At 32.5% G+C, this 15,063-nt stretch overlaps 1 protein-coding gene across 3 annotated transcripts in view; it reads left to right on the top strand.

Annotated features, from left to right (window-relative positions):
- The window catches only part of LOC149545874 (uncharacterized), a 205,368-nt gene extending 200,688 nt beyond the window's left edge, over positions 1-4,680 (top strand). For all 3 annotated transcript variants that reach the window (XM_089790862.1, XM_089790861.1, XM_089790863.1), the window contains 3 exons: positions 890-3,810; positions 3,964-4,115; positions 4,261-4,680. In XM_089790862.1, the coding sequence (XP_089646988.1) occupies positions 890-3,810; positions 3,964-4,115; positions 4,261-4,489 (3,302 nt within the window). In that variant the 3' untranslated portion in view covers positions 4,490-4,680. The remainder of the gene's footprint in view (positions 1-889; positions 3,811-3,963; positions 4,116-4,260) is intronic.
- Positions 4,681-15,063: the final 10,383 nt, after the last annotated feature.

The following is a 15,063-nucleotide window of genomic DNA, read 5'->3' as shown; positions in this document are numbered from 1 at the left end:
TCTGCCAACTATTTGCCATGTTAGAATTCTGCAAACTATTCCAACATCAAAGACATATCAGTGCAATAATGGCACCAGATTATTGTTTTACCTAGCTTAGTTTGAAGTATGATATCATAGCATCTGTTATTTTTCTTACATGGCATGATGCAAGTAGTTGGTGATCCAATTGTGGCCACTGTAGCTCTGGTTAGTATTCAACAAGATGGGCATAAGACATAATAGGAAACTTTGAAAGCCTTTAAAGAAATGCCCGTTCTTGTTATTTAACAATGAAATTAATATTGATTTGCAAGAACATCTGCATTACTTAGGATCTAAGTTTTAACATCCAGCAATTCATGAGATTTATAAGGCAATGGTCAGACGAGTGTAAGAATATTTTCATTTGTTATAGCTTTTTTTAATCTGGCAAAGAGGAGAAAGTGCCATGGATGGTAGTCATAAGTACTGGTATTGCTAAGCTGGCAACTTATTTTAAGAAATTAATACTGATTTGCAAGAACATCTGCATTGCTTAGGATCTAAGTTTTAACACCCAGTAATTCATAAGATTTATAAATCAATGGTCAGACAAGTGTAAGAATATTTTTATTTGTTTTAAATTTTTTTTTATCTGGCAAAGAGGAGAAAGTGCCATGGATGGTAGTCATAGGTATTGGTATTGCTAAACTAGGAAATAACTTATTTTAAGTGTATGATGCGGACAAATTCCTATTTGGGTTTGAATTATTCTTATGCATGTATTAAGAGTCATTTGCTCTCCTTACATAGATGCTTCATCAAATTCTCTTATAGATCTATCTTGGTGATATCATTATTTGAGAACACAGCGGTAATACAATTCTATGTGCTGATATCATTTGTTTTATGTTGGCTTGTGACACAGGCAGAATATATCTGGAAAAATGTGACGAGACACGGTTTCAAGATGCTGGAGATTGTTTTGTGGAGGCAAAATGCTGGCATGATGCAGCAAGTGCATATGCCAGAGCTAATTGTATTTCAAAATGCCTAAATTCATGCATAAAGGGAAAAATATTTGAGACCGGTTTGGAATTTATCCAAGTCATGAAAAAAGAAAATTGCAAATCGAATTGTGGGAAATGTGAGATTTGTGAAGGTGTAAAACTTGAAACTGAATATCTTAAAATGTGTGCAACTCATTTTCATCAGAAAAAGGATTCCATCTCTATGATGAAATTTGTCAAAGCCTTTCCGACGATGCACTTGATCAGATCTTTTCTTTCAAGTAAAGATTACTTTGATGAACTTCTGGAAATTGAAGAGGCAACTGGGAACTTCTTTCAGGCTGCAGAGGTGGCAGGGATGAAAGGGGATTTGTTACTCGAGGCAGTAATGCTAGAAAAAGCAGGAAAATATGACCAAGCAATTAAATCAATTCAACTATATGTGTGGTTAAATTCTTTGTGGGGAATGGGAAATAAAGGATGGCCCCTACAGCACTTTCCTGCAAAGAATGGACTCTTAGAGAAAATAAAACAAATAGGTATTCAATACGTTCACCATACACCTCCAGTCCTTGTTTCCCATGATTGTGAAGCATCAGTGTTTTCAAGCCAGTCACAGAGTCTTTCTGAGTTAGCAGAACAAATAATCCTCTCACGGCAGATAAGAAATGTCAACTTTGAAGTTGTTACTCTCCGTAAAGTTCTTGATGTGCACCTTCGATCTAATGTAAAATCATTTCAGCTTGACGAAGGGGAAAGTTTTTTCAAGAGGGTTGATAATTCGAAAATGCTGCTGGAGAATAGGGTCTCTTCAACAACAATGATGTTTATTTGGAATTCATGGAAGGACATACTGTTATCCTCTGTGTATTCACTTGCAAACCTAGAAAAGCACCAGGAGAGCAAAGAAGATAAAATCTACATTGAATTTGCCTGCGAATATTTTGGCACCAGAGTGAACAGAAATAATAGATTCTGCACTGTGTTTAATAGTGAAGCGTTCTGGCTTAAGGGTAAGAGGCTTGAACTGTTGCAGAGACGAGGCAACTGTGCACAGATTAGTATTCAGAACTTTGCTATGCATGCAAAAGAGTTTCATTTGATGGAACTGTTCTCTGTTGGACTCCAGGTTCTCAAAAAGATGCAAGAGATCTATCTTTCAAGTACAAATCAGCGTTGCAGCCTTACATTTGAAGGCACCCTGATAACTCAAATTTATCAAGTTTCAAAAGCTTTGGAAGATAAGCTGTTGGCTGGGTGTGGACAGGCAACAAGTTTGAGAGGGATTGAAAACCTGAAAGAACGTTTCTTTGAGATTTTTTTCCCGTTTAAGGCGCACTATGAAAATGTGAAGAAATTTATCTCTTTGCGTGAGAATCCAACAAGCAGCTTGATTCTCAAAGATATGACTCTCAATATAATGAGCAAAGTGCATAATGGCTTAACTCTTGGTCAGATTGGAAGATTACAAATATTGCTCCCCTTTCTTCCCAAGGATGTGGTGACAGGGTATGGGAAGGAAATTATTAAGAGACTCCAACAGGATGATTGCTGGAATCATGTACTCCTCTGGCTGCATATGGAAACACTAACAGGAAGCAATTTGCAGGACAAAAGGTTGAATCTGATAGAAAACTTTGGAACAGCTTTATATTCTACTTTTAAAAATTGGCAGAACCAAAGCGATTACATTTCTCCACATATTTTTCTCTCTCTAATGGAAAAGCTGTTCTTTTTTTCAACTTCATGCGAATATTTATCAGGAGGCTTGTTTTTGCCGAGGTTTTACTTCATAGAGTTTATGACTGGAGAACAAGGAAACTCCTCCTGTGCCTGGTTTCTTCAATCACTGTCTTTACCTAGATGCCAGGGAAGGCTTGAAAAGTTTTATCATCCCATGTATGATATAATTGGTCAGCTATTAGTAACTTCGAAAAATGACACATTTACATGGATGAAAACTTTCAAGATTGATAGCAGAACTTATTTTCCAGAGATGGCAACACGTATGATCATTATGCTTTGCTTGATGGGTGTCAACAGCATAGATTTTTATCAGAATTCTATGCATATGCTTTCAACTATCTTCCTAGATAGACAAATTAGAAAGAATCTGCCTCCTCAATTTGAAGCGAAGTTGCATCAATGTTTACAAAAAAACAAACCGAGCAGAGATGCATTTATCATTCACTTCTCTCGATTAATGATAGATATTGGTAACCCATTGGTGATGATTAATGCAGTCACAAGTCCAGAGGTTCAGAACAGTAGTGTTGATTACATTGTTCTTGGACCTGAGAGAATTAAATGCAAGGAAATTTTACTTCAGTCCATCTTTCAGGATAAAGGTGATATGATTGCTTTAAATGAAAGGGGTGGAGATATGAAAAGTAAAGAGCTTGTGGTACAGGGTAACGTGAACGCCCCGCCGTCAGAGAGTAATAGTTTTGAAACCAATACAAAGCATCTTTCAGAAACTTTGAAAGATGAGAGATTTCCTGACAGTGCTGAGTCTCACAGAGATAAACAAGAGAAAGGGAATGCACTCCGCAAATCCATATCGGGTCCCAGTAGCGGTGATCAACAGAAAAGGGGCGATTCTTTAGAAATTGGTTCTACTTCTAGAAATAAGGATACCCAGTTTCCATTACTCGAAGACATCAAAACATCTAGCAAGTTTGAAGGAGGTGAACAGTCTCCAGCGTATTCTGCTCAGAATCATCTTGAAGAGACACTGTCTAGTAAAGAAAAATATATCCAGGAAGCCCACATGGTTTTTGAAGGGTTCAAAGATGCTTCTTATATAGATACTTTTATCTTAAAAGCTTGTCCTCTCAAGGTATAGGAATCATAGCGCAGTGCTTGACATTTATGATAATCAATTTGATAAGCTCTACTAATTTTCCTTTTTTCTTTTAGCTAGTTAATCCCAGATAGGGCAAAAGCTCAATTATTCTGTATAACAATCTGATAATTTGTACAATAAACGCAGGCGGAGGTTGACGAATTCTTGGACCTGATAGAGACAGCAATACTAAAGGTGAAACAACGCAAAGATTGTCCTGACGAAGAAAGTGACCTCTCAGAGGAAATGCATTCCATCCGTGGAGAATTTTTGCATTTATCTGAACGCCTCGATCCAAGGTCGGTCAGAGATCTTCCACGTGCTCCATCTGCTCTAGATTATCACAATATTTTTAATTAGAGAAGCAGTAAATTTGTTTGTAGAAGTGTATTTTGGTTTTTCAGTTGTCCTAGTCTGAAAAATGCCTGTGTTTTTTATTTGCAGGCATGAGAAGCACAAAGAATGTGACGTCGAATGGCTAGAGAATGATTTAATAAGTCATACTTCTACCAGATTGCAGGAAAGTAGGGAGAGATTGAACGGTCTTAAGTCTGTATCTGAAGACAAAACTCAGACCGACGCACAGTGCACTCAAACAGTACAACCTAAAAATAAGCAGAAGATAAAGAACAAGCCGAAGGGACACAAGAAGGGTGGCAAAAGGAGGAAGTAAACTTTTAAAGATCTGTTATTGTATAGGATGATGAATGTATGTGTTATTCCATCACTCTTTGGAGTCGTAACTGAATTCATGAGTCTGTTGGTTTATCATTCTACTTCTTGGTGAGTTCCACTGTTTTGACAACTTGTCCTCTGCATGTATGTTCTCTTTTTCTTCGTTTATTTATTTTTCTTATTTTTAAATTTGTATAATGTTTCATTTTTCTTTTAGTTCTAGATTCAATTTTGATTTAAATTTAAATAAAATGAGAATTAATTTTATTTTTTTATCTAAATATAAAATTTAGATGAATTTGATTCAAAATATTTTGTTAAATTTTTTTAAGAACTATTTCTATTTAATATAAAATTATTACATTATTTGTTCTTATTTTAAGTACATAACTACCTTAAAAATTACTTTGTTAAAATTTAAACAAAATAATATTGAAAATACATATGAATTATAAATTATTCTTACAAATTTAGACTTTTATGCAATAAGATATATTATCAATTATATAAATATAAAGATTTTTGTAGATGTCTAGTTTGAAAAATGTACTTGGTAAGTTTTAAATTTAAGTGTTTGTTAAATTTATATGCATTTGCTTTGTGAAGCCAAGTTTATGGTAAGTGGTTCAACCTTTTGACCTTTTGTAAGAATATTTGTAAATTATCTTATAAGTTAAATAATAGTTGTTGGTTCGAGTAATTTAAAGGATGTTTGTAAATAACCTTATAAGTTAGATAATAGTTGTTGGTTCTACACTGGAATTTTTTTGATGTTGCCCCAATTAAAATGCATGTTTACAATTTTTTTTAATACTTTTCTAAGGTATATTATTTATACACAATAGTGGTGCAACAACATGACGTATTGATTTATAATAATGACATTAGGTTAAAAATTAACTTTTCTTCTCTCACTCGATTCAATTTTTTTTGAGTTTATATTCTTACTGTTAACTTAGTCTTTTATGAAAGAAAGTGATAAAAGATTGAAGGAGGCAGATATAATAGAATTGAAAAGCTATATACAAGAGAAGAATCCATTTGGAGAAATGCAATTAACGATAAACTCTTTAATATGATTAAACATTCAAAATGGCTTATAAGGTTGATTCATAAGCTCCTAGACTTTTAGCAAGTATTCGAACAAATTTGATAACTCTTACAAACATCAATTGCAATTGTCCTAATTCAACTCCAAGATCTCATTGTGTTCACCACAAACATGTCAATAAAAATACAAGATAATATCTCGCAAGAATATACGCAAAAAAAGAAGAAAGTAAGCAATATATAAAATTTAATCTCTAACATGCTTATAAATAGACTACATTGCCAAATAGAAGTTGAAATGCCATTAAATAATAAACAAGAACATTTGTATTGATGATTTGAGACTTAATATTCAAGATGAATTATGTCGAGGTTGAATATAATTAAGGATTCTTATTAGTATCTATTAAGGCAAAAGAAAAGGTAAAGAGGAGATAATGGAGTAACCCAAGAAGGGAGAAACTAGTAAATACAAGTAAGGAGAAACAAATAGTTAAAGATAAAGGGCTAAGCCATAATAGTGTGTTTCACTTGTTGGCTAGCTTTGACATTGAGATCAACTTTTTGAAAAATACATCACTTCCAAAGACTTCTATTAGTAAATGTCAGCTAGCAAATTTCCCTTTGCATGGCAATGCTCCTATGAAGATAAACTTTCCTTTTTTCCCACGTTATGTATATGATTGAGTGCTGTTGGAAATATTCTTTGACAGTTCCTACACATAGAGTGGATTAGATGTTGGGATCTTGTTTGTCACACCTCATGGGTACACTTCCTAAGTCTTACAAGCTGCTCTTTCCATGTAGCAATAACATTTCTAAATATGAGGCCTTAACAAATGGGACAAAGTTAGCTATTGAATGGAGAATAAAAAAATTACACATATTTGGGGATTCTCAACTTATCATCAATAAGGTAAATGATGATTATCAAACTAAGGATGACAAATTGATACCTTACAAGAAATTGGTTGATGGCCTAATCAATTATTTCACTTTTGTTACCTTTCAATAGATTCTTAGAATAGAAAATAAAGTGGTTGATTTTATGGGAACTTTGGCTTCTATTTGACAACTTCAAGAGCATGAGTCAAGATTTAAGTTCCCGGTGGACGAACTATGTTATCCTACATATGAATCCCCTTAAAATCATGTCATTTGCACTATCATTAGTTGAGATTCTTCCCACTATGCTAACATTTACTCCTTCCTTCAAGATCAAATTGATCACAGCAGATTGATTTGTGATGAGAAACACCACCTCCTTCGTAATGCCTCTCATTATAGACTCATCTCTAGTGACTTATTTAGGAAGGGATTAGACATAGTGATCCTTAGGTTTTTAGAGAAAGACTAATTTGAACATACATTAGTTGAAGTCCATGAGGATGTTTGTGGGTCTCACTCTAATGGTCTCGTGTTAGCTCGAAAGTTGTTAAGGGATAGTTACTATTGGCTTACTATACAAGTAGATGTCATTATATATGCCAACTCTTGTAAGAAGTATTAGATAGATGGAAACCTAATACATTCTCTAAGAAAGGAGCTCATACCTTTAATTACTTATTGGCCTTTTTAGTAGTGGGTGTTTGACTTGGCTAGATTCATCCTAATTTATCAAGTGGTTACAAGCTCATCACTACTACTGAGTATTTTCAAAAATGGGTTAAGGTTGTGCCTTTGTCTATTACTACTGGGAAGCAAGCTTCTTTGCTCACTTTGAATCACATCATCTATTGATATAATGTGCCTTCTTATATAGTTGTTTATAATGAGGAGAGTTCAAGAATAAGGACCTTAAATAGATTTGTAACAAATTCAAGATAAAAAAAAATACTAGTCCTTAATCTAGTGCCTTCAAGGTAATGGCTAGGCAAAAGCTTCCCATAAGAGTCTTTTGAAAATCTTACATAGAATTGTCAACAAATTGGGAAGAGATTCCCACTTACAAAGTAATCTTGTACTTTCGGCTTATAGGACCAGAATACACACCTACAAGAGCCACACATTTTTCACTTGTCTATGGTTCTAAGGTTGTTTTACCCCTAGAGGTTGAGATTCCCTCACTTAGGGTGACTCTAAGAGGTCTTGTAACAATTGAAGATTACAAAATCATGTGTCTATAAGAGCTAGAACTTTTGGATGAATGTAGAAAAAATACATTTGACTACATGAGGGTTTATCATAAATGAATGTCTCAAACATAAAACAAGAAGGTTCGCCCTATAGAAATCCAGGTTAGAGACTTGGTCCTAAGAGAGAATCCCAAGAATCAATGAAATAGTGATCAAAAGAAAAAGTTTGAATCCAACAAGTTGGGCCCATATATCATTACTACTACTTTTGGTCTGGTGCATATCAACTTTAAACATTAGAGGGATGGCAACTCCCTAAACCTATCAACACCATTCAATTGAAGAAGTTCTATCCATAACGCTCTTGCTATTCAAAGCTTTGTACAAAAAACTCCTTAAAAGTGTAAAATGTCTTGAAAATTGATCATTTTAGTGAAAACCTAGCAATAGGTGCTTTGATGTATCACTAAAAAAAATCTAAAAATACAAATTAAAAAAAAAACATTAAAAATCTTGGAAAAAAACTAATCCAAGTGGTGAAAATCTGGAAATAGGCACTACTTGAGGCCTATGATTAGCTCATAATTTTGACGCTTAGCTATTTCACTCAATCACACTTGTCTTCTAGTTTGTAATTGATCTTTGTCTAGGTCTAGGGGCATGAACACTGTCAAGTTTGGTCTCTCAGATGTGCTAGTCTTTGGGGATGCCATGCAAATAGTGTTTCTCAACACTTAGTGTCTCGAAATTACACCTTGTTGTCAATCTTAAGTAACAATATTTCTCCCTTGCAGATATGAGTCCTAGAGTCTACACTCTCTCTTTCTTTCTCTCTTTCACATCGTGCTTAAACTAAAAATGACTAAGATATGCTTGAACTTTTTCTTTGTATGTTGTTTGTGCAGATTTTTGATGAGTGTTCCCTCCTTAGCCTCTCAAGGACATCACTAGGCTAGAGGAATGGGGCTATGGAGCATGGTTTTTTTTAATCTTCTGCTTGTGGGGTCTAGCTTTGATGATCCCATGTGTCTCTTACTTTGACCCCTTGGGCACTTAAGAGATTTGGGGCATTATCCTTCTATGTTATATCATGTTTGCTCATGCAAGATCACACTCATGGTTATCATGGAACTTATGCCTTGGTATAGGTATAATCTTACAACATTAAACTTAGGGAATCTATGAGTAAGTCATCTTGAAATTTATGTCTTTGATGCTTTGGTAGGTTCCCACATTTTGGATCAATGAGAAAAACAAGTGCCATGTCCCCATTTTAAGTAGAATTTAATAATAAATAACAAATATATTAATATTATATAAATAAGTAATATTAATAATAAAATTAGATATTAAATCATAGTACAAATACATAATTATGATTATAATCAAATATAGGCAATTAATATGAACTATACTATATAAGTTCAATAATAAATATGATAATAAATATAATAATATAATTAAAGGATGATATGCACATATAGAAACAACTTATATATAAACTTATATGTGTGTGTGTGTGTGTGTGGGGTTAACAATATAGTGCTAAATACTATAATAATTAATTAGATGTATAACTAACATTATCAATATAATGATATGATTTAATCAAATATAATAGTGTTTATTATAGTTGGTAAATATATTTATCTTACCATATTTCATATGAATTTGAAGAGGTGGATAGGAATAGAAATGTCTTTTAGGACATAATCTATTGGGTAATCTAAATAAGAAGTCACTCTCATCACCAGAGTTGGAAGAAAAGATGAGGTATTTTAGTTCTTTAGGAAGATTTTTACTCTTTATTAGAAGAACTGGCATAAGTTCATCATGGTGACATGAGAGCATGATCTTTCCATCCTGCAAAGTGGGCCTTAATTGGATTTATCCCAATGGTAAACTATAGCTCAAGAAAATATATTTGAAAACAAGGGTGTGTACATAGTTTTTCTCAGGTTTCATTTGGAGGCAATACAATGAATGTTATTGGAAGTATATTGGGAAAGTAAAATATTGAGAGAGGGTTCTGATAACCCACAGGTCCCTAGATCGAAACTAGGCTCTGATACTAGATGTAACACCCTGCCAAGGGATCCAAAAGAATCAACCTAAAGTTTACTAAGTTTTCCAAGCTTTTTTTTTTTTTTCAAAAGCAAGAAAGATAAATCATTCACATCAATCACATAGTAGTGGAAGCAATAACATACAATCAACTGTAAACATACATAACATGTTACATTCCTTAAGGATCCCAAGATGTTGAGTCACATTTAAATTTAATTAATTCTAAATCTAACAACTACCACATCGACATGAAAGAATAATGAAAAGTCGAATGTCCATAATATACATTTGTTCCGAATGCCTCTTGGCAAATCAATTCAGAATGCTCAATCATCCACTGTACATGTCACAGGGTATGAAAGGCTAAAAGAATATACATATGTAGAAATAGAAATACATCGTCCTACTCTAATGCATGGTACAAGTGCAATAAAATTAATGAATCTAATAGAATACATGATACATTCATCCATCATAAAAGATATAACATCATAAAACACAACTAATCGGATGTAGTGCTTGCCCCTAGTTTACATTTTTGTTATCATTGCTAAACTTTATTAGGCTAGTTTTATGCTTATGATTAGTGGCATTGTTTCAAGATTGTCAGACATTGTTTTAGATTCAGTTGGCTTTATGATGAGATTACTTGGTACTCTATATTTCATGCATGCATGATGATTATTTAGTGATTTCAGTTATTGATGATAATTATCACATGTGTTTTCTTATGGATACTTGCCCCATACTTGCATGTGTATGGTGTGCATGTTTGTTTTCTTTATGTATTGCATTTTTTATATGGTTAAGGAAGGGGGTCATAGTCACCTACTAGTTGGGATCTACACGATGCACCACTTCTTGCCATTGCCTGTTTAACTTAGAATATTGTGTTTGTACATGCATGGATTTTATATAGGTTGTAGGTACCGAGTATAGGCTTTCCTAAATTGTCAGGATGAGTGTACCCTATCACATTATCTCAATGGTAAGATAGGGGAGATAAATTCTTAAGTCCAAATCCTAAACCCTTAAGCCATTTGTCCTAATTGAAAATTAGGACAAGTATCTGAGTCGTGTACCCTTCGAATGCGTTGAATGACGTTAATTCATGATTATAACCCTTTTTGTTTGATTTAGTATGTGTTTTGCTATGATGGGTTTATGTATGTTTACTTTATGAGTCTTTGGTGTATTTTCTATTAATTAAGTCTAGTAAAAAAGATTAAATTAATGATTTAATTTAATGAAAAATTATTATGAGATTTTAATGTTTAATTATATTTAATTAATTGAGAAATTGATTAAATAAGAAAAAATTAAATTTGGAGATAAAAGTTATAAGTATAAATTCAGAATATGATAATATTAATTTAATTTAATAATAATATATTTAGAGTTCATTTTAAAATAAATGCTAAATATTATTGTTATTTAAGTTAATAAATATTTATCAAATTTAACATTTGAAAATAAAATTTAAAAGTGTAAAAAGATATTAATTGTTAAAAAGTTTAAGCTCGCATGATGCGTGCACGGGATTAAAATATAAGAAATTAATCAAAAAGATAAAACTTGTGAACTTAATTAATATATTTTAATAAAGTGCACTTGAGATTTAAAAGTTAATAAATTAATTAAAATAGGAGTCAAGTGGAAAATTAAATAAAGTTATTTGTTAATGCATTTCACATGCATGAAAATATTAAAGAAAAGATAAAATAAAAGTTAATTACGAGTTAATGGTTGTGAGCAAGGAGTTCTCCCAGGGTGAACACACAATTAGTGCCCCGATTTAAGGAGAGAACTCTTTATCACAATTAGAGGGTTTATTTTTGGAGAATGAATTTTGAACACAAATTTTAGAGGCGAATTTTGTAGACGAATTATAGAGGAGAATTTGGACATGAATTTTTTTTTAATTTCAGACCCTTCTCGAATAAAAATATAAATTCTATTAACCATTCGAATTCTTCAATCTAAAATCTTCATTTTTAAAAATCAATCCCTTTCCAAATTTAAATTTCTTAATTCCATTTAATTCAACCCAAATCCCAATTTAACTTCTAATTTCTTTCAATTGTTGAATGAGGTTTTCCAGATAATTTTTCAATCTGGATTTACAGATGAAATTGAAAAGCAAAAGATCCAGAACGAAGAATTGACACATTCGAGAAGACAAGTTCTTATAATCACGAAGTAAACAGGAATATCAAATTGCATAGTTCAATCAGTGATCAAAACACAAGACTCTACCTGAACCTGATGCTAACACGCAACCACTCGAGAATTGTGAGAAGATTCGCTTCCAAAATTCATGTCCAAATTCTCCTCTATAATTCATCTCCAAAATTCGTATTCAAAATTCATTCTTAAAAATGAACCCTCTAATTGTGATAAAGAGTTCTCTCCTTAAATCGGGGCACTAATTGTGCGTTCACCCCAGGAGAACTCCTTCCTCACAACCATTAACTCATGATTAACTTTTATTTTATCTTTTCTTTAATCTTTTCATGCACGTGAAATGCATTAATAAATAACTTTATTTAATTTTCCACTTGACTGCTATTTTAATTAATTTATTAACTTTTAAATCTCAAGTGCACTTTATTAAAATATCTTAATTAAGTTCACAAGTTTTATCTTTTTGATTAATTTCTTATATTTTAATCTTGCGCATGCATCATGCGAACTTAAACTTTTTAATAATTAATATCTTTTTACACTTTTAAATTTTATTTTTGAACGTTAAATTTGATAAATATTTATTAATTTAAATAACAATAATATTTAACATTTATTTAAAAATAAACTCTAAATATATTATTATTTAATTAAATAAATATTATCAAGTTCTAAATTTATACTTATAACTTTTGTCTCCAAATTTAATTCTTTCTTATTTAATTAATTTCTCAATTAGTTAAATATAATTAAACATTAAAATCTCATAATAATTTTTTATTAAATTAAATCATTAATTTAATCTTTTTAATTAGACTTAATTAATAGAAAATACACCAAAGACTCATAAAGTAAACATACGAAAATTCATAATAGAAAAATGCATACTAAATCAAATAAAAAGGGTTATAATCATGAATTAACATCATTCGACACATTCAGAGGGTACACGACTCAGATACTTGTCCCAATTGTCAATTAGGTCAAATGGCTTAAGGGTTTAGGATTTGGACTTAAGAAATTATCTCCCCTCTCTTACCATTGAGATAATGCAATAGGGTACGTTCATCCTAGCAATTCAGGGAAGCCGATACCCGATACCTGCAACCTACATAAAATTCACGCATGTACAAACACAATATTCTAAGCTAAACAAGCAATGGTAGGAAGTGGTGCATCTTGTAGATCCAGACTAACAGGTGACTACAAGCCCCTTCCTTAACCACATCAGAAATGCCATACATAAAGAAAACAAGCACGCACACCATACACATGCAAGTATGGGGTAAGTATCCGTAAGAAAACACATGTGATAATTATCATCAATAACTGAAATCACTAAATAATCATCATGCATACATGAAATAAAGAGTACCAAGTAATCTCATCATTAAGTCAACTGAATCTAAAACAATGTCTAACAATCTTGAAACAATGCCACTAATCATAAGCATAAAACTAGCCTAATAAAGTTTAGCAACGATAACAGAAATGTGAAGTAGGTGCAGGCACTACATCCGATTAGTTGTGTTTTATGATGTTATATCTTTTATGATGGACAAATGTATCATGTATGCTATTAGATTCATTTATTTTATTGCACCTGTACCATGGATTAGAGTAGGACGATGTATTTCTATTTCCACATATGTATATTCTTTTAGCTTTTCATACCCTGTGACATGTACAGTGGATGATTGAGCATTCTGAATTAATTTGCCAAGAGGCATTCAAAACAAATGTATATTATGGACATTGGACTTTTCATTATTCTTTCATGTGGATGTGGTAGTTGTTAGATTTAGAATTAATTAAATTTAAATGTGACTCAACGTCTTGGGATCCTTAAGGAATGTAACATTTTATGTATGTTTAGAGTTGATTGTATGTTATTGCTTCCGCTACTATGTGATTGATGTGAATGATTTATCTTTCTTGCTTTAAAAAAAAAAATCTTGGCAAACTTAGTAAACTTTAGGTTGATTCTTTTGGATCCCTTGGCGGGGCATTACATCTGGTATCAGAGCCTAATTTTGATCTAGGGACCTGTGGGTTATTAGAACCCTCTCTCAATATTTTACATATTTGGTTACCTAGAAACCCTCCAAGGTGAAGGTAGAACTAGGGTGGGGATGACACCCACAAATCTTCACTACTGCAACAATAAAGTGTGCTTGTTAAGGCAACAATGTTTGATCACTTTCAATGATCTACCCTGTGAGGATTCTACCTTGCTAAGAGATTACAAGACTTATTTAGTCTACCTTTATTAAAGGATCTAAACTCACAACTAAGTAAGCACTCTATTAGGAGATTTGAACAGGCCTATTTGGACCACTCAGTTAAGAGATTTATCCTGATTTTCTTGCTAGAATGTATCAATACCTAATCCTTTGGTTAAAACTCTAATGATATATTATGGATCTCCTCTTTCTAATTTTTATTTGATCTACTTATCTAATAAACTATGTTATATCCTTCACTGCTAGATTTCTTCTTTTGATCTTTCCATCTAACTATCAAACATAGCCTTCCTTCGCTCATACACTTGACTCTTCAATATTTCCTTCATCTCTAGTTATGCACATATATTGATTTAGGGCTTGGACCCTTCTTAAATAAACATCTTGAGAAGGTTCTATATCATAATCAACAATCTAGATTTCTCCCTTTTGCTACTTAGTCCCTTTAATTTTTTGATTGGTTACACTACCTTCATAGGGATCAACAATCTCTGACAGAATGCGTAAACATCTCCTTAGTTGTCTCTACAATGATTAAATCATGTATAGAAGTCAACCAAAATGGTTTACATAAGTGTTTGTTGCATGACAAATGCATATGCCAAAACTGGTTTACTCGACACTTGAATAACTTGACACTCGATCACAATTAATATTCATGTTGTCTCTTAGTTTATTTATGCTCAACAATAACATTACTCAGCATGAACTAACTTTGTTTAGCTTGGCATCTATTGAATTTAGATCTTTACTCGGCATAAATTGGCACTCAGTCCATATTGGGGTGCTCAATAACCTAAGAATTTCTTGGCTCAAACTAAAATGTGATCAAGTCTATAATCATTTGACCTTCATTGGCTGGCTTGGTTGCAGTGATGACCAACCAACTCTACATAGGAAATGACTAAGTGTTTGACACTAATAGGCAACATGACTTGGAGATCAACAATCCC

Source organism: Cupressus sempervirens, chromosome 7 (assembly GCF_028749045.1).
Source record: "Cupressus sempervirens isolate cs-2001-9-10 chromosome 7, ASM2874904v1, whole genome shotgun sequence".
Classification (NCBI taxonomy): domain Eukaryota; kingdom Viridiplantae; phylum Streptophyta; class Pinopsida; order Cupressales; family Cupressaceae; genus Cupressus; species Cupressus sempervirens.
This window is presented reverse-complemented; position numbering and strand designations above follow the sequence as displayed.